The 15,204-nt window shown below is 43.7% G+C and overlaps 1 protein-coding gene across 1 annotated transcript in view; it reads left to right on the forward strand.

Moving 5' to 3' along the window:
- The window catches only part of SVOP (SV2 related protein), a gene marked incomplete at both ends in the record, with an annotated part of 71,875 nt that overhangs the window by 35,876 nt on the left and 20,795 nt on the right, over positions 1 to 15,204 (forward strand). The window contains one exon of the mRNA XM_080821237.1: positions 3,722 to 3,846. Coding sequence (XP_080677363.1) covers positions 3,722 to 3,846 — 125 coding nt within the window. The remainder of the gene's footprint in view (positions 1 to 3,721; positions 3,847 to 15,204) is intronic.

The raw sequence follows: 15,204 nt of genomic DNA on the forward strand, positions 1-15,204 counted from the left end.
CTGGCAATCCGGGGTCCACATTCTGTGATGGCAACTTTTGGCTAGAGCTGAGTGGAGACTGACAAGACAGGCCGAGTTCTCTTGCAGTCACCTGGACCCACCTGTCCTTGCTGCCTGACACCGTCATGTATGTTCTCTGTCAGAGGCAAAGGGAGCCATCAAAGCCCCAGGAGGAGGGGAGGGGCTCATTCAGAGTACGGCATTCAGGGTTGGAAGTTCTGACTCCTGGTTTGACTCTGCTGATCTTGGACAAATCACTCAACTATTTTGACCCTCACTGTGCTGATTTGTGAAGTAGGAGTGGAAATAGAAGCTTCTTTCCACAGGAGGCTGTGAGGACCCAGTATAATGATGGGGCAGTGATTTCTAAAACAGGAATGAAAGGTCCCTGAAGTCAGAGACTATGGCTGTCATCTTCCCTGCTATAGCCCAAGACAAAGTGCAGTGTTTAGCAAACAGCAGGCACTCAATGTATGCATGGCCAAGGGATGAATGAATGAATAATAGCATCTTGACTGCCAGGCATGTGACAGGTGCTCAATACAGGCATATTGAACAAATGATTGAATGAGTGATGCATATCATTTGTTTAAGCAGGTGTCTGATACATGCATATTGAATGAATGAATAATACATAATATTATTTCCAGTGTCTGACATACAGCAGGGACTTGATACATGTTTACTATTAAATGAGTAATTGAGTGAGCAAGTTTTAATGAGTACATAATGTCTAGAGCCTGGAATACAGGGAATGCTCAGTAAATGAATATGAAAGGAAGAAAAGGAGAAAGGAAGAGAAGGTAAGGAGAAGGGACCAACAGTCTGAAAGGCAGGACTGATGTTAGGCAGAATGACAAGCGTGATTAATGAAAAGCTCAAAAGCCCAGGAGAAATTTCTGCAGAGTCCCAAGCAGTGCTTGGATGGGGCTTGCTGTAGTACCCATGCCTTTGCAGTAGCCATTATGATACTCACCAATGGTTGTTGAGTCCACATTTCCTGGCCAACTGGAAAGCCCCAGCATCAGCAGACAAATGCAGAGCCAGCTGCAGCCTGCAGTGACCCTATAGAACAGGTGACAAGCAGGTCTTTGCTGCCTGGCATAGGGTCATGTAAGAACCCCAATGGGATACCGCAGCTCCCAGGCAGTCCCTGGAGGGAGGCTTAGCTCTCAGGCACCAGTCTGGGGGCCTCTTCTCTACCCTCTCCTCTCCTGCTCTGTTTTCCCTCTCTTCATTTTCTCTACTGCTAATGAAGTCTTTTTTTTTTTTTTTAAGATTGTGTTTATTTATTTGAGAGAGAGAGTGAGCAAGAGAGAGAAGGAGCAGGGGGAGGGGCAGAGGGAGAGGGAGAAGCAGACTCCCCACTGAGCAGAGAGCCTGACCTGGGGCTCCATACTGGGACACCAGGATCGTGACAGGAGCCAAAGGCAGATGCTTAACCGACTGAGCCCCCCAGGTGCCACCCCAATGATATCCTATTTCTGATTCAAGGCTCCTTGGGTTCCAAGGAAGCAAACCCCTCTAAATTAGTTTAAGCCAAAAGAAGAGAAGTAAGTATATGTGTGGCAAGTTACTAATTTCATAGTTATGTGTTTTAGGGTTGCAGAAATGTTGCTTTATTATTGTTGCAATAGATCCAGAGCTCCCTAGCCTTTAATAATTCCTATCCTACTTGTTTTGTTATGTACTTAATATCTATCTTTATACCCATTTCATTAAAAAAAAAAAAACAGGGCACCTGGGGGGCTCAGTTGGTTGAGTGGCCAACTCTTGATTTCAGCTCAGGTCATGATCTCAGAGTCCTGAGATCAAGCCCCACAACTGTTGTGGAGTCTGCTTGAGATCCTCTCTCTTCCTCTCCCTCTGCCCCTTCCCCACTCCCCCATGCCCTCTCTCTGAAATAAATAAATAGACTCTTTTTTAAAAAGAGAGGGAGAGACCTCAAATGCTTGTTTTTGAAAAACGAGACTTTATAGAGCCTTAAATAGGAAATCAGTAGCAATTGTCCTAATTAGAAAATATCTGCAAAAATAAATACAATGAAAATAAGACAATGTTACTCATTCTAGTTGGTCACGGTTGCTCCCCTGCCCTGTTTGTTAAAAAGAGAAATCAGTGGGTGTTTAAAAAGGTGTTAAAGACAGATTAGCTCCACATGGATACTTTCTTGGAGATAATCAGAATAATGATTGAAATAAAAAAGAAATCACTTTCTTGCAAGCTAATTCAAGTTATTTAAAATATCCTCTCTCCCACTTAAAAACATTTTCCAAAAGACTGGGGACCTCCATATTTCCTTTCTAGCCCCTTTTAATTCATTTTAATTTTTTTAAAGCTTTCTTAAGTAACCTCTACACCTAGCATGGGGCTCGAACTCATAACCCTGAGATGAAGAGTTACATGCTCTTCCAACTGAGCCAGCGAGGTGCCCTAGTTCATTTTAATTTTAAAGCTAAAATTAGGGTGCTTCATATTTTCCTTCTGAATTGTCCCCAGGGGGACAGGAGAGTGAACTCAAGGTTGGATCTGGGAGAATTACTGCAGAAAGAGATCTGCCCAGACACCATGTTGCTGGTCTAAAATCCATGAAAGTTTGTGTTCTACTCCATAATATGTTTGGTGTTGGTTTTGATACAAAAATTACATTTTAAATTGCATTCACCCTTAATTTTTTCTTGGTCTCTAACGAAAACTGCAGGAATATGCGTGTTTTGTCTTACAGCATTGTGTCCCTGGTGGTTCTCAACCCATCACATGCAATGTTCCTTTTACTTAGAAATTGTAATGAAAACTCTTAATAATGCCCCTTAATTATCCAGGAATAATTTCAAAACTAATCTGAAGTAGCCACTCACATAATCTCCAAAAGAATCCAGGTATAAAAAAAATAATAAAATAAATCAGGTAGAATGCCCCAAGTATGATATGATGGAAGATTTTTTTAAAGGAGGCAATTAATTAAATAAGGGTTATTTTCAATATGCAAATATGCACGCACAATTGCCTAGATAATCAAAGGAAGTGGTTAATGTTTGTCCCTGATTATAAATAAGCTTGTATTTAACTGAGTTTTATTGATTTTTTTTTCTTTATGTTTGACATTTTGAAATAGGATTAGTTCAGTCTGTTCATAGATAACACATGGAAACCCAGTGACTGTGTACAGATACTCCGTGACTCAAATACCACATGTAGTGTTGAATTTCACAGTATGGATTTCTGGAATAATGAAAAATTTTGTGAAGTTCCAGATAAAACCACAACAGACTTCCTTTGACGTACCTACAAGTTGCATCCCCGCAAAATTAAGTGTATATTCAAACTATGTCCCTCCCCCAAATCTTATTTCTGTATAAAACAGAGTGAAGGTCAAGGTGCAGATAATCCTGGTTTTTACCTACATGACAGTCAAGTAGAACGTTCCATTTGAGATGGTACAGGATGCAAGACAAGTCTTTGTTGAGTCTCATGCCCTGTCAGGCAACTAACATCTCAGGGCCCTAGGTACTAAATGCCGGTCGTTGGGGACGACCAAGAATGTCCCATAATTCTCCCACACCACCAGCCCCAGGGGTTGGTACCATCACATAGAGAATCCCTGGTATTCCCTTGGCTGTGTGGACCGCTGTTGAGCATGACCCCATGCTCAACAGGTTCAGGGCCATGTGGTCCGGAGGTGCTGAGAAGCCCTGTGACTCGGTGTCTTCCTCCTCTGCAGGGGCTGAAGATCAGCGTGCTCTGGACTCTGTACTACGGCATCCTCAGTGCTTTCGCACCTGTGTACAGCTGGATCCTGGTGCTCCGAGGCCTGGTGGGCTTCGGGATCGGCGGGGTCCCCCAGTCGTAAGTAAACACCCAGCTCTGGCCATCCAGCAAGACAGCCAGTCAGCTATGTTCATGACCTTGGGCTGGATGTGGAGATGGTGCACTAGGGCTTCTGGGGTCAGGGAGGTAGCCAGAGAGGAGTACCATTATCAGTATTGTAATGATTGACGATGCAAAAGCCACACAGTAGGGGCATGTGGCTGGCTCAGTCAGTGGAGCGTGGGACTCTCGATCTCGGGGTTGTAAGTTTGAACCCCATGTTGGGTACAGAGATTACTCAAACATAAAATCCTAAGAGGCACCTGGGTGGCTCAGTCTGTTAGGCATCTGACTCTTGGTTTTGGCTAGGGTTGTGATCTCAGGGGCCTGGAATCGAGCCCCGTATTGGGCTCCACGTTCGGTATAGTTTCTGCTTGGGATTCTTTCTCATTCTGTTCCTCCTGCTCCTGCTCTCTCCCTCCAACCTCCCTCAAATAAATACATAAATCTTTAAAAAAAAAATCTTTAAAAAAATGCAGCGTAATAGCTGGAAGGTCATGAATATGAGATAATCATAAAAATGATAGATTTAGCATTGACTAGGCATTTCTCTGGGACACATCACAGCAGCTCTGGGAGGTATGTGTTTATCAAGTGATTGCAATCTCCATTTTATAGTTGAAACCAAGATGCAGTGGGTGCATAGTGGAACTAAGAACCCGAGTCTGTCTGCCTACAGCATCCACGCTCTTAACCATCATGAGGGGCACAAGGCACCTCCCCCCTCCTTTAACCTAAGCTCAAGGTGGGGTGGGCCTAACCATATGCAAACTGAGTGTTAGTTTGTTGGTGCTGTTCTTAAGGTACTGAGAGAAGTCACTGTTGCAGGAAGAAGTTACCCTGTCCTGGGAGATTGGCAGACAATGGCATGTGGGCTGTATCCAACCTGCTGAGTCATTTTATAAAGTTTTATTGGAACATAGCCACATCCTTCATTATCATGTGAACTATGCTCATTATCATATACAGCAACAGAGTTGAATAGTCTCAACAGAGACAATATTTACTATCCAGCCCCTTATAGAAAAGGTGCATTGACCCCAACCTAGAGGATGACGATGGCCAATATTTAGTGTTTACTAAGAAGCAGGCACTTTTCTAAACAGTTTACCAGGCTATTTCCTTTAATTCCCCCAAAATTTCCTAGGTAAATTCTATTGTTCATCCCATTTCACAGATACAAAAACTGAAGCACAGAAAGGTAAAGTGACTTGCCCCAGGTGACACAGCCAGGAAGAGGCAGAGCCAGAATCTGAACTCAGACCCTCTAACTCCAGAGCCTAGGCTCTAACCATTGCATTGTACTGCCTTTCTATTAAATTGGGAAAGAGTCAAAGGCAGATTGGGAATGATGTAGGATATTTCATAGGAAGTGATCTGAATGAAAAGAGGGATCCATAGCTGAGTCCAAGGAAGGCTAAGGGTCCATTCTGGTTAGTTTGTTGGGGTGAGATATGTGAGAACTGAAAGCTGAGGTTGGACAGGTAAACCAGGGCAAGCTTCCTAGAGGTCTTGAATGCCAAGCCAAAGGGATTGCCCATAGGCACTGGGGAGCCACTGAGAGTTCTTGAGCAAGGGAAGTTCTTTAAAAGTAGTCATCCAGCAATGGTGGGTAGGATGGGTTGAAGGTAAGGAATAATAATTCCTGTTGCAATAATTTAGGGAAATTTCCCACAAGGACTAGTTTATTCATTTATTCAGCCAATATTTCTTGAGTGCCTACTATGGCACTGGCCTAGTACTAGATGCTGGGGATATAGCAAGCAGTGAGCAAGACAGACATGGTCCCTGTTATAGGTGGGGATCTCGCAAAACAGAATGTGAGTTGGAGATGAGTGTGCAAATGGTTATTGAGATCAGTACTGGCAAGGAAGTGAGTAAAGCTGGAATGGGCAGAGGGAGGTGTTGAGTACAGCTGTCTCTGTAGGAGTTCCAGAGCTAGGATGGCTTTTTAGAGTTGTTCCAAAATGAGCCATGGGGGCTGGACTTTTGTACCTTCACATCAACCCCATTGGACATGGGCTGCCCTTAAGGAGCAAGCATGACCCTGGGCAAGGCAGCTGCTTTTGGTCAAGGAACCCAATTCTGAGCTCTTAGCAGGTAACATTCCTGGTCATTCCAGAGTGACTGCATGCTTCAGTCCTGAAGGGTGAGTCCAGGTGGTGTATCACAGGACCCTCCACAGTCTACCCTCTGCACCTCTTGGATCGCCTTTCTTCATATAATAAACCCATCCCATCTGGGAACAGTTTCTCCAGGATTCCCCTTGATCTTTCCCCTGAAAAGATTTAAAAGAGGATGGCTAGTGGAATAAACTAAAGTCCCTGTTATTGCTGCTGGCCTCCAGGCTACCCCTGAGGCCCAGTATCTCCCTCCCTTGCTACTCATTCTACGTTCCCATCACCTCTGGCCAGCACTTCTGCAATTGAGATGGTTTACCTGGTGGGATGATCCAGACCCCATGCCTGAGTCACTGTGTCCTTCCCAGGCTGTAGCTGCTGCTTGTCCATTTTAACACCAAAATTGGGCAGGGGGTTACTGAGAGATGTCCATTGCATCACCTGGGTGTCCCATTAGATGACAGCAGCCCCACTGCTTCCTGATGCTCAAGGTCAACTCTTCAGACAGAATGCTGACTCTCCTTCTTGAGAGGAACCCAAAGTTACTAAGTGGGAAACTTTGCCTAAAGTCTAATGGGATTCTTTTTTTTTTTTTTTTTTTTAGATTTTATTTATTTATTTGGCAGACAGAGATCACAAGTAGGCAGAGAGACAGGCAGAGAGAGAGGAGGAAGCAGACTCCCTGCTGAACAGAGAGCCCGATATGGGACTTGATCCCAGGAACCTGGGATCATGACCTGAGCCGAAGGCAGAGGCTTTAACCCACTGAGCCACCCAAGCACCCCGTCTAATGGGATTCTTGCAAGGGAAGCATGCCCTGAGGGAAGCATGCCCTCTCTGGGAACTGAGACCTCTAAGCCCACAGGTGGTAGAAGTACGAATTCCTCCTTCAACCCTTTGACTTCTGAACAATGTATTCCTTCTACATTGCACAATATGATAGGCATTGATTTAAGGGTGTGTTATGTCCTGGGAGACAGTATCCCATCCTCACAGAGCATCATCTCCAAACTGATGCCTCCGTGCCGCCTCCAAGAGGCTGTTCCATTCCCCTGTCCAGCCAGCAGCTGCAAGGTACCATAAGATATGATAGGACCAGTGGATTCTATGGTCCTATAGAAACTGCTGCATCTCCTTTGTTATGTATCAGCTCCCTTGGTCCCAAGCACTGAAATGTGGGATTCTGTGTCAGTGAGTCAACCACCGAAAAGCCCTCAGATAGTGGTGCTGGGTGGGGACCCAGGGGCAGGAAAGGCAGACCAATACCCAGGATATATGCCAGTTCCTTCAAGATGAGACACTGTTCCTTCCACAATGGAAGGATGTCCAGTATAAATAATTCACCACCATGTAACATGGGATGGCTCCATCCTGGGGGCTCTGCGTTGGCCTCTGTTGGTGGAAGATGGGCTTTGGTGCATGAGGATCTGGCCCAATTGCCTCTCGAGGGTTAACAGTTCATTGGCTGGCTTCTTGAGCCTGTTGAGTGTCAAGGGTGGGGAAGACCAGGAAAGGGCATTCAGAAGGGTAAGGCTAACACTGAAGTAATATGACTTGGTCATGACTACCAGATTCAAATCCTGACTCTGTCACATAACAGCTGTATGTCCTTAGGCGAGTCACTAAACCTTTCTGTGCCTCAGTTTCTTCATCTCTAAAATGGGGATAATAGCATACCTATGTCATGGGGTCACTTAGGATATTACATGACAACACATGTGAAGTGCCCGCGACAGTGCCCGGCAGAGTGCTTAGGGTACGTTAGCACGCGTCAGGTCTGCCAAAGGCCGTGAAACTCAGGTGTCAGTGTGATGGATGTTGGACTCTGTGGGTAATTATGGAAAGAGTAAATGGGAACAGGAGATGTAACCACATGGAGTGAACACGGGAACAAATCCCCAGACTCTTTCTGCCACTTAGAGGCCAGGAGGGCACTGAGTGGCTCTCAGTTCTCCCCAGTCCTTCCTTCCCTATTCATTATCGATCCCTCCAGGGCTCTGTGGAGTAGACATCTGACATACACTCCTGGACCTAGGATGGGCTTAAAAACCACTGGAGCTTGAGGCAGAAGCCATTAAGCCAAGCCCATAAATCTGGGCTGGCAGGAGCTCAGGGCCAATGTCCTCCACGTCTGGACCAATTCCAGGAATTTCTGCGGACACAGCCACTGTCCCATTCATGGGCCACTCATTGACTAGAGAACAGTTTTCCTCTGGGGGCTGGGAGGAAGGCACTCACAGAAGTACCCATTAAATTCCTTTCCCAGGGAAATGACAGCAGAACCAGCCTCCAAAGAGCTACCTGGATTTTCCTCCCACAAGAGGGAAGGGAAAGGAACTACATATCCAGAATGTGCAGCGATTCTTGTCTGAAGTGGGGGGAATGAGAAGAGCTACTTTCCATTTCTTCTTCTCCACAGTGTCTGAAGATGTCATCAAAGGTCTAAGAAATAGGATAGATCTATGACAGTGCTGGGAAACAAGAAAACGGCGCCATCGGCCAACCAGAAATTTTGAGGAGCCTCTGGAAGGTTGTAGGCAGATGGCATTCCAAAGGCAGAGTAACCGGGAGAGAGCACCCACCTCCTAAACCTGCAAAGGGGAGAGATCATCAGGGAGAGAGGACAGGACACCAGGGGAATAAAATTAAGAACACAGAGCAGCTGGGAGGGCCTTTGCCCCTTCCTCATCTGTCACGAGGGTCCTCAGCTTGCCTGCCTGCTCCCTACCCCCACCTCCCAAACACCATGCCTCCCCACTTAGCTTTACTTTACCCTAGCCCAGCCCTTCTGCTTGTTTATGGAGCTATGGTCCACATGACCATTTAAAAACTCTCCAAACCTCAAGACACAGGTATTATCACCCCCATTTTACAGATAAGAAAACTGGGGTTTTGAAGATTATGTAATATGCCCCAGTCCACACAGCTAACAAAGGGCAGAGCTAAGTTTCAAACATCACTTGACCCTACAAACATTTTCTCTTGAATACTCCACTCTATAGCTCTTTTGTCCATGAGGAGAGCAAGTAAAAACAAACAAAATTACAGAAGAAATATTTAGCCACCCAAGAGAGCCATTGGCTTCCCAGAACTTCCACTTCAGCCATTTATGTAAAAATAATCATGGTTTAATTATGCAATGTTCTTAACTAGTTATAAAAATGGCTCCCTTAAGTTCATTATTTGGAAACATTGAGTTGAAGATATTTTTTTTAGTTGAAGATATTTTTATTTAATTAAATGCAACCAAGAGTTTCCATTCATTTAGGCTTTGCACCCTCAAAAAACCAAATGAGTAAGACTTTGCTGTGTAATTTTTAAAAGTGAAACAAGCAAGAAGTTCTTATAATGAATTTTTAGTATAAATACAAATTATATTACTTAAAATTGAAAATTGTTAAAATTAAATTAAAAACTGTTTTTCTTTCAGTTTTATCCATGTGTAACTGACATCCAGAATTCAAGGTATAGAACATAAGGACTTGACTTACCTATCTTGCAAAATGATCAGCTCAATAAGTTTAGTTAATGCACATCATCTTATCTATGAACTATATTATTAATAAAGAACCCATCCCTCAGCCCTGATCTGTGCTTTTCTATGTGCTTCCTTCTATCCCTCTTTTTGTAATTTTTTTAAAGATTTTCCTTTAAGTCATCTCTACACCCAATATGGGGCTTGAACTCACAACCCCGAGATCAAGAGTCGTGTACTCTACTGACTGAGCCAGTCAGGTGCCCCATCCCTCTTTTTCTTCTTTCCTTTATTTCTTCCCCAGGAGTGGGTGTTTATATTGGTCCTTGATGATAACAATTGTAACTTTAATAGTGATGAAGATCATGTCCATTGAGTGCTTACCAAGTAGCAGGCACTATGCTAAGTGCTCTCTTCCCACTACCTAATCTTGTTCACTGACAACCCTAGCAACCCCAATTTGTAGAAGAGAAAACTGAGGCTCAAAGATCGTTAAATGGCTTGCTTAAGGCCAGATGGTTATAAAATGGAGCATGGAATTACCTCTTGCTTTGTAACAAACCATCCCGACATTTATGGCTTAACAACAATTTATTGAACTCCCGGTTCTGCAGTTGGGCAGTTTGGTTGTTCTGGGCTCAGCAGGGCTTGCTTGTGTGTCTCCAGTCAACTGGCGAATTGGATGGGAGATGGCTGGGCTAGCATGGCCACAGCTGACTCATCTATGCTCCATAAGCCTTTCAAACTCCAGCTGGCTAGCCCGGGCACCTGGTCACCTGGGCAGAGGGTCCAGGCGAGCAAGAAAAAGCCAAGAACATCTTGAGACCCAAGCTTGGAACGGGCACGATATCACGTCTGCAACATTCTGTTGAACAAGGGCAAGCCGCAAGGCCCAGATTCAAGGGATGAGGATGTAGACTTTGCATGGAGTGACCTGCAAGGAAGCAAGACACAGGGAGGGAAAATAGTGGGGCACCTGGTACAAACCACCTACCACGTGGAGAAACCAGATTCAAATCCACACCCATCTAATGCCAAAGCTCTTACATTTGAACAGATGTCATGAAAAGATTCTGAGCTTATGTAGTCAGAAAGTCCTGGTAAATCGGTAATGTCCACTGGTTCCCTGGTACTGATTGGAAGATGATTCTGGAGATGTAGAACTGGAGGTTCTGAGCAGTTTCTGTTCCCTTTAATTAAGACAGGAAAGAGGAGCACGTTTAGGATGCCAAGTAATTACCTTTTCTGTCTATGAAGGAGCGTCAAGAGGGAAGAGACTTTAACTCAAGCAAAAAAATTAGAAGTAATTTAATTTTTATCATTATAAGTAATACATTTTTGTTTTAGAAAATGTAGAGGGGTGCCTGGGTGGCTCAGTGGGTGAAGCCTCTGCCTTCGGTTCAGGTCATGATCTCAGGGTCCTGGGATTGGGTCCCTCATTGGGCTCTCTGCTTAGCAGGGAGTCTGCTTCCTCCTCTCTCTCTGTCTGTCTCTCTGCCTACTTGTGATCTCTCTCTCTGTGTGTCAGATAAATACATAAAATCTTTTTTAAAAAGAAAGAAAATATAGAAAATGCAGATAAGCATCAAAAAATGATCATTGCCTCTAGTTGCAAAATAGACACAAAATACATGTAAAGAGACATGGTGGCACCAAGGCATTTTGTTTATTGTTTCCGATAGAGGGTACTGAGTATTTCAGCAAAAATGCCCCCTGGCTAAGTGATGAGCTGGAACCCCACCTTAACTGGCACCCTGCCTGTGTGTTAGCCACACTTCAAGACTAAGACTCCAGGTAGCTGCCCACCTGTTTCACCTTGAAACCTCCTCAGAAGACTCTCCTGATTGGCATCTAGGTGGATCTTGCTCACAGACCCGCCCTTGGCACTGCTCTTTCCCCTTCAGACCAAGCAGAAATGCCAAATGGAGATCGCAGGTCACTTCTTTCCAAGCATGTGATCCAGATGGCAAATCTCTAATTGCCAAGTGCTGTAAATGTGATTCTCTTCAGCGGGAATTTATTGACGCCAGTATCAACGGCTTCCTGGCATTGCTACTTTCAGTGCTCATTCTTTTATTCTTCGGTGTGATTGTCATAATCACCATGCTTTGGATGAAGATCAAACAGCTCGTTTTCATAATGAACTGCTATAAATAATGGCCAAGTGGGGGGCACAACAACAACAACAAGGAAAGGTTTCTTGTGGCAGAGGTGGCAAAAATAAGAAATTGAAAACAATCTAAGTATTAATCAACCAGGTGGCGGCGGTTTTGAAATAATGCCGCTGGTCTATATATACTAATATGGAAAGATCTCCAAACTGCCTTACTGAAAGCAGATCCTGACACAGAGATGCTAGTGCAAGTAGTTTAATCTGGGAGATCCTGTAGCACGCATCTCCAGATTGTCCTGTTCAAGGGACGAGGGAAATGTCATTTGTTGAGAGCTGCTCCTGGGAAATTTAAATTCCTTGGCACTCCTGGTCTGCCACAGGGGTTGGCGGAGTAACCTTTAATAACCAGAGAATGCATTCAGGGGAGAGTTGCAGGTACTGACAATTGGAAACTGGACAGGCATGCATGGAAGTGGCAAGAATTGGGGCATTTGTATGGGTAGAACATGAATAGTGTGCTGCATGTGTTAGGAAGGAAGGAAGAAAGGAAAGAAGGGAGGGAGGGAGGGAGGGAGGGACGGAGGGAGGGACTAGGGAGGAAGGAGGGAGGAAGGAGAAGGAAGGAGGAAGAGGGCAGGAAGGAGGAAAGAAAGAGGGGAGGGAGGCAGGAGGGAAGGGAGGGAGGGAGGGAAAGAGGGAGGACAGGAGGGAGAGATGAAGGGAAGAAGAGAAAAGGAAAGGGAAGGGAATAAAAAAGAAAGATATGTTGCTTAAATTTATTTATGTATGTAGAGAAAAGCCTGGAAGTTTGCAAAGCAAACTCCTGGTTGTTATGGCTTTGGGGGAGTGGAATGGAAGTAGGGGCAATGGGGAAGAGGAAGAATTATCAGATACTCTGTATACTTGTATACTGCTTAATTGTTTTACAATGCAAATGTATTCAGGTACTACTTCTGTAACTAAAAAAGAAAAAAGAAAAGAAGACTGCGTGTTACAGCTTCATTATAAAAAGAAATCCTTGCTGTCTAAGGACAGGCAAAACTTTGTCCTTAGAATACACTGCTGCACGTTTTTGCATGGTTAGTAGTTTAATTGGGTGGAGGAAAGGTAAACATGCATCTCATTTTATTATTACTTTTATTATTGATTTTTTAAATAATATAAGCACACCATTTGGAGAATAGCATAACAATGTCAAAGAAGTCCTCCATGGTAATTGCTGTAACCTCTGTAACCACTATAATCTTGATGCCCCTTCTCAGAGCTGAGTTCGTGACATTCCTAGTGGTTTTTGTTGAGAGAGCTACTTGTAGGCATATGAACCTGAACAAGTTTTTTTGGGAACAACTTTGGTATTATATATCAAAAGCCTTAAAACTGTGCATGCTCTTTGATACAAATTCTACTTAACAGGAAACCACATGAAGCAAAAATGTCTTCAGCCTAAATATGTTTATCTATTTATAAATAAATATTTATTTATAATACAATAGATATAAATATCTATTTATAATTGTGAAACCATCCAAATAGGGAAGTGGTTGGTGGTCTACAAAATGTAGACAGATCTGGGTTAGAATTTTGGCTCTTCTAATACTAACTTACTAGCTGAGGGTTCCTGGTCAACTAACAATTTATCTGACATAGATAGATCTAGAGATGAAAATGAGAATCAAACACACGCACATGCACACACACACAGAGGATTATAAATAAGTATCTACTCCCCTTGATTTGAAATGAGTGAGGGGAACCTGGGTGGCTCAGTGGTTTAAGTCTCTGCCTTCAGCTCAGATCATGATCTCAGGGTCCTGGGATCGAGCCCCACATCGGGCTCTCTACTCAGCGGGAAGCCTGCTTCCCCCTCTCTGCCTGCCTACCTCTCTGCCTACTTGTGATCTCTGTCTGTCAAATAAATAAATCAAATATTTTTAAAAAATGTTTGAGTGAGATAATCCATGTAAAACATCTCAATGTTTGGCACATAGTAGGTCCTCAATAAAAAGTAGCTATTATTAAGAAAAGTATGGTTCATGCATAGAATAGAATATATGTGTGAAAAAAAGAATATATGTGTGTAAGAGGATTTTAAATGGCATGGAAATGCTATTTATAAATCAAAAAGTAGGGTTCAAAATTCTTGAGTATGAGCTCAGCTACAGAGAGAGATTGAGAAAGAAAAAGGGGGAGCGATAAAGACAAAAGATCAAGACAGGAAGAGAGAATATATTAAAATACTTATACCATGAATTAAACTAGGTGATATCAACTTTCTGTTCATGTTTTTCTCTAAATAGAATATATCTAAACTACTAAAGTCCTGGCCTTTTCACTGAGGCTCTTAAGAAGTCTTCCTTCTTTAGACAGAGGTATCTTTTATCATAACCCTAAGAAGGACTTCTACTGGAGATAGAACTCTTCCTAAATCTCAGTGGTATTGCTAAGACCAACTTTTCAAATGTCAGATGTCATGCAGGGAAAGACATCTTTCTGGTGAGACAGCTCCAATTGTTCAAACGCAATGCCAGGAGAAGTTGTGGGTATGAGCCATTCGTAGCAGCAGCTGGGAGTCAGGCAAACTGAACTAGTGAAATGGTCCCAGGAGATCTAGATAGGTCATCAGCAACATCTGCCTCAAAATGGTCAATGGAAATGAACCTCTCTCTACCCCGTCCCCCTTAGGAGGAGCCAGGAGAGTAACATGAAGCCATCTAGTTGCTCAGATGCTTGACTTAGGTGGGAGATGTGGGAAAAAAGAAGGCCTCTTCCTGGCAAAATGGGAGGCAGCATGGAGAAGAAGTTTAGAGGTTTCCTTCTCTTTCTGGCCTGGCCAGTGGCTGAGGAAGTGAAAGATAGGGGAGGGGACCATGAATGTAGTAGATGGAAGAGGCAGCCAGTATAGTTAGGTAGTTAGGGCATTGGTTACATTCAGCAAGCTAATAAATGGATTAAGCAAATAAGAAATATACAGAGAATAATGAGGCCTGGGTGTCTCAATGTTGGAGAAGGGAATTACGATCATGGAAACTGGGGCAGGCTAGAAAGAACCCTAAACGTGGGGTGCCTGGCTGGCTCGGTCAGTGGAGCATGCAACTCTTGATCGCAGGGTTGTGTGTTTAAGCCCACATTGAGTACAGAGATTACTTAGAAAGAAAGAAAGGGCCCTAACACTCTGGTTGTACTAGAATTGAAAGTATCAGTGTGAACTCAATGTTTTTTAAATACATATACGCAGATAGATATAGAAACAGACATAGATGTATGGTGTGTATGTGGAGAGAAAGAAAGAAAGGGACAGACCAAGATAGATAGATAGATAGGTCTCTTAGCTGTGTCCTCAGAGAAGGCCTAGAAGCAATGGGAGACCAGTAGTAATGAGCACACTGAGTGCTCAGATCTTTCTAAATACCAAATACCGCAAGGAACCAGGACCTCTTAGACAAATGGCTGACTTCATTGTTGGGGCAAGGAAAGTACGCCATGAGCCTGGACATATTGGTGTGCCAGAATGCAAAGAATGATGGAGGCATATAAAAAAGACACAGGGACTGGATTGAAAGATCTTCCAATGGCCAGATTGGGACAGTCTGAGCATTGAAAGAATAATGATAGTAGTGGCTTACAACCCA

Source organism: Martes martes (assembly GCF_963455335.1).
Source record: "Martes martes genome assembly, chromosome: 13".
NCBI classification, from domain to species: domain Eukaryota; kingdom Metazoa; phylum Chordata; class Mammalia; order Carnivora; family Mustelidae; genus Martes; species Martes martes.